The sequence below is a fragment of the Trypanosoma equiperdum genome (genome assembly GCF_001457755.1).
Source record: "Trypanosoma equiperdum strain OVI genome assembly, contig: ctg_402, whole genome shotgun sequence".
NCBI lineage: Eukaryota > Euglenozoa > Kinetoplastea > Trypanosomatida > Trypanosomatidae > Trypanosoma > Trypanosoma equiperdum.
The window spans coordinates 1-2,611 of record NW_027124313.1 but is presented as its reverse complement, the minus strand read 5'-3'; the positions used below and the strand labels follow the sequence as shown (position 1 = coordinate 2,611).

The 2,611-nt window shown below is 45.1% G+C and overlaps 1 protein-coding gene across 1 annotated transcript; it reads left to right on the top strand.

The window, feature by feature from the left end:
• Nucleotides 1–422: 422 nt before the first annotated feature.
• TEOVI_000170200 (invariant surface glycoprotein, putative) lies at nt 423–1,604 on the top strand (the record flags this gene model as incomplete). Its single annotated transcript, XM_067224903.1, has 1 exon — nt 423–1,604. One exon carries the CDS (start codon nt 423–425, stop codon nt 1,602–1,604), a length of 1,182 nt encoding a protein of 393 aa, XP_067081004.1.
• Nucleotides 1,605–2,611: the final 1,007 nt, after the last annotated feature.

Here is a 2,611-nt window from a genome sequence, read left to right as displayed (position 1 = left end):
TTTTTTTTTTTCCCCCTCCTCAGTGCACTTCCAGTCCAAACGCAGCAACATGTTGAAGTAATGTAAAGAGTGTTATTGAGCGAATACGACGCTTTTATCCAGCGGTTATTTGAATTCATTTATTGTTGTTATCGTCATTATTGGCACTGCTGTTTGCTTTAGCTCCGTAACTTCTCTGTAGGCAACTTGCTGGGATTGAAAATTATTTTGTCCCACCTGTCCATTTTTGTTTTCTTTGCATACACACAGGAATCAAAATAGACACAATAGCTACAGTATCGGATATTGTCTTCTTGCGTCTGCAGTGGGGAGCACTCTTTTTTTTTTTTTTTAAAGAAAAAAATTCGGCAAGAGTGAAGTGATTTTACACTCCTCGTTTGTAATATATTCGTATATCAGTTCATATTTTCATATATTCATATATGCATATGTATTTCATGCGTGTGAAGATGTCGCTTCAACTCCTGGTGCCGCTTTGGTTCACTTTGGTATCATTTGCCTCTGCCGAGAACCAGCAACCAGCAGACGGACACTTCGATGCGAATAGTGCGAAAATATTATGCAGTTTGTACACTCTTGCGAATACAGTGGGGGAGGGTGAAAAAAATATCGTAAATCATACGAAACACAAGATTACGTACATCGATAACGCAACTGATTTAATAAAGAAGGAGCGCGAGGGACTTGAGAAACTGTCAGACGGGAAGGGATCAAAAGACCTGGCGGCGGTAGAAAAAGCAAAGAAAGAACTTGACGAGGCGCTAGCGGTTGTCGGCAGCGCCAAGACGGAAGTTGAGAAGCAACTTGGGGTTATTCAAAGTGGCATATCAAAAGTCAAGGAGCCCGCCAGGAAGGCAGTGGGAGAATCGGAAGACACCGGCATTAGAAAAGTGTTGAGGAGTTATTGCCAGACCATATCCAAAAAACCCAGTAACGCGCATAGTGACAACGAAAACAACAACTGCCGGGGTGTGTCTACAAAATCTGTGGGTGAAGGCATTTATGAAATCGAGTGCAGAGGCCAACCGAAAGGTTTGGATCATCTCGGAATGGGAGCTGCCATGGAAAAGTGGAATGATGTTAAACCAAAGCCTTCGAGTCCCACCCACCGTAATGAATACGCCGAGACCGCGTGTCGAATGGACGGATACTTCACATCAACTGCATGCACCGTTGATGAGAGCGGATGGATTGAGCATTACAAAAAAGCGATTGATGCAATGAAACCTGTCGTGGATGCCTGTCAGGCGGTGCAGAATGCCGTTGACCGAGTGAAGGATCAGGTGCAACATGTGGATGCCGCGCTGAAACCCGTCGCTGGTCCCGGTAAGGACTTTAAAGTGGAACAAGTGGGTGAGGATTATGATGCGGAAAAAGAGGACGGAGTTATTGAGGATGATGATAAACTTTCCGAAGGAGGAACCTCCGAGTTGTCCAGCGGCACACGTATTGCCATTTACGTGGTGTGCGCCGTCGTTCCCCTTTTCCTCATTATTGTCGCTGTCACAATTTTTTTCTTGCGGAAGCGGCGGCCGGGAACAAAAGAAGATGTGGCCGCAGGGGAGACCAATGGGAAACAGGCACCAAGTTACCTGAGGGAGTGAAAAACAACAACAACACAACACAACACAACATGTGGAAAGGAAAATAATCCCTCCCCCCCCTCCATGCAAGAAAAAGGTGAAAGCATGTTGCACCGCCAATGAAACCGATATTCCGACATCAACTATATTCGTATCCGCGTCGGGGTCGCCAGCCGCTTCAAACCGGTAGACGGACCTGACATGATTAACTTTTTTCACTCTCTTTGTTGCTTTTTTCTCCCCCCCTTCCGTCTCCCTTCCGTCAATCGGAATACAGTTGCTATTATTTTTTAATCTTTTTTTTTGTTTTGCACTTTTCTTCCTTTTCCTTTCCCAGTATGTAAGCCGTGTGCTATTAATGGGTGAGTGTAAGGGAAGGGGGAATATTGGGAATGCTTGATTTGTGGACTTTCTAAGAAGCCGATTGGTACAAAGTAAAAAGCTACAACAAAAAACGGAAAACAAACGAAAAAGACAAACACACAACAGAGGGAGGTCCGAGTCGGTCTTGCCTTCGGATGCGTGCGAGTGTATCGACACCAACGGCAATAATAACGCTAATATTACGGTTTCCCCGCCACGAGTTGTGTGTGTGTGTGTGTGTGTTTGTGTACGTGTGGGGTTGTCTCATACTTTCGCTGCGTTGCTTAACTCGTTCTTGCATTAATATATATATGTTTATTTGACGCCTTGTACTGTTCCCCGTCACATAACTTGCTGTTGATCCATAGACCGGGATTATGGTTGCGGGTTAAATGTGTTTTTTCACTGCCTTTTCAACAACCTGCTTTGTGCGTTTGTCATCGGTTAGTAGTGCAAGAGTCACCACCACGTCACATCACAATACATTTGTAGGTGGGAATCCCGCACGTACATTTAAAAAAAAACGCAGATATACGCCGGCGTGTTTTTCGGCGGATGGATGGATACTCAGCTGTGTGATTGATTGCTGCCTTTTCGTTGAAACAGTGAAGTGGTGCGTTATCACAGGCGAATCGGCGACGGTTGTTGAGTGTGTCTGCCGTTAT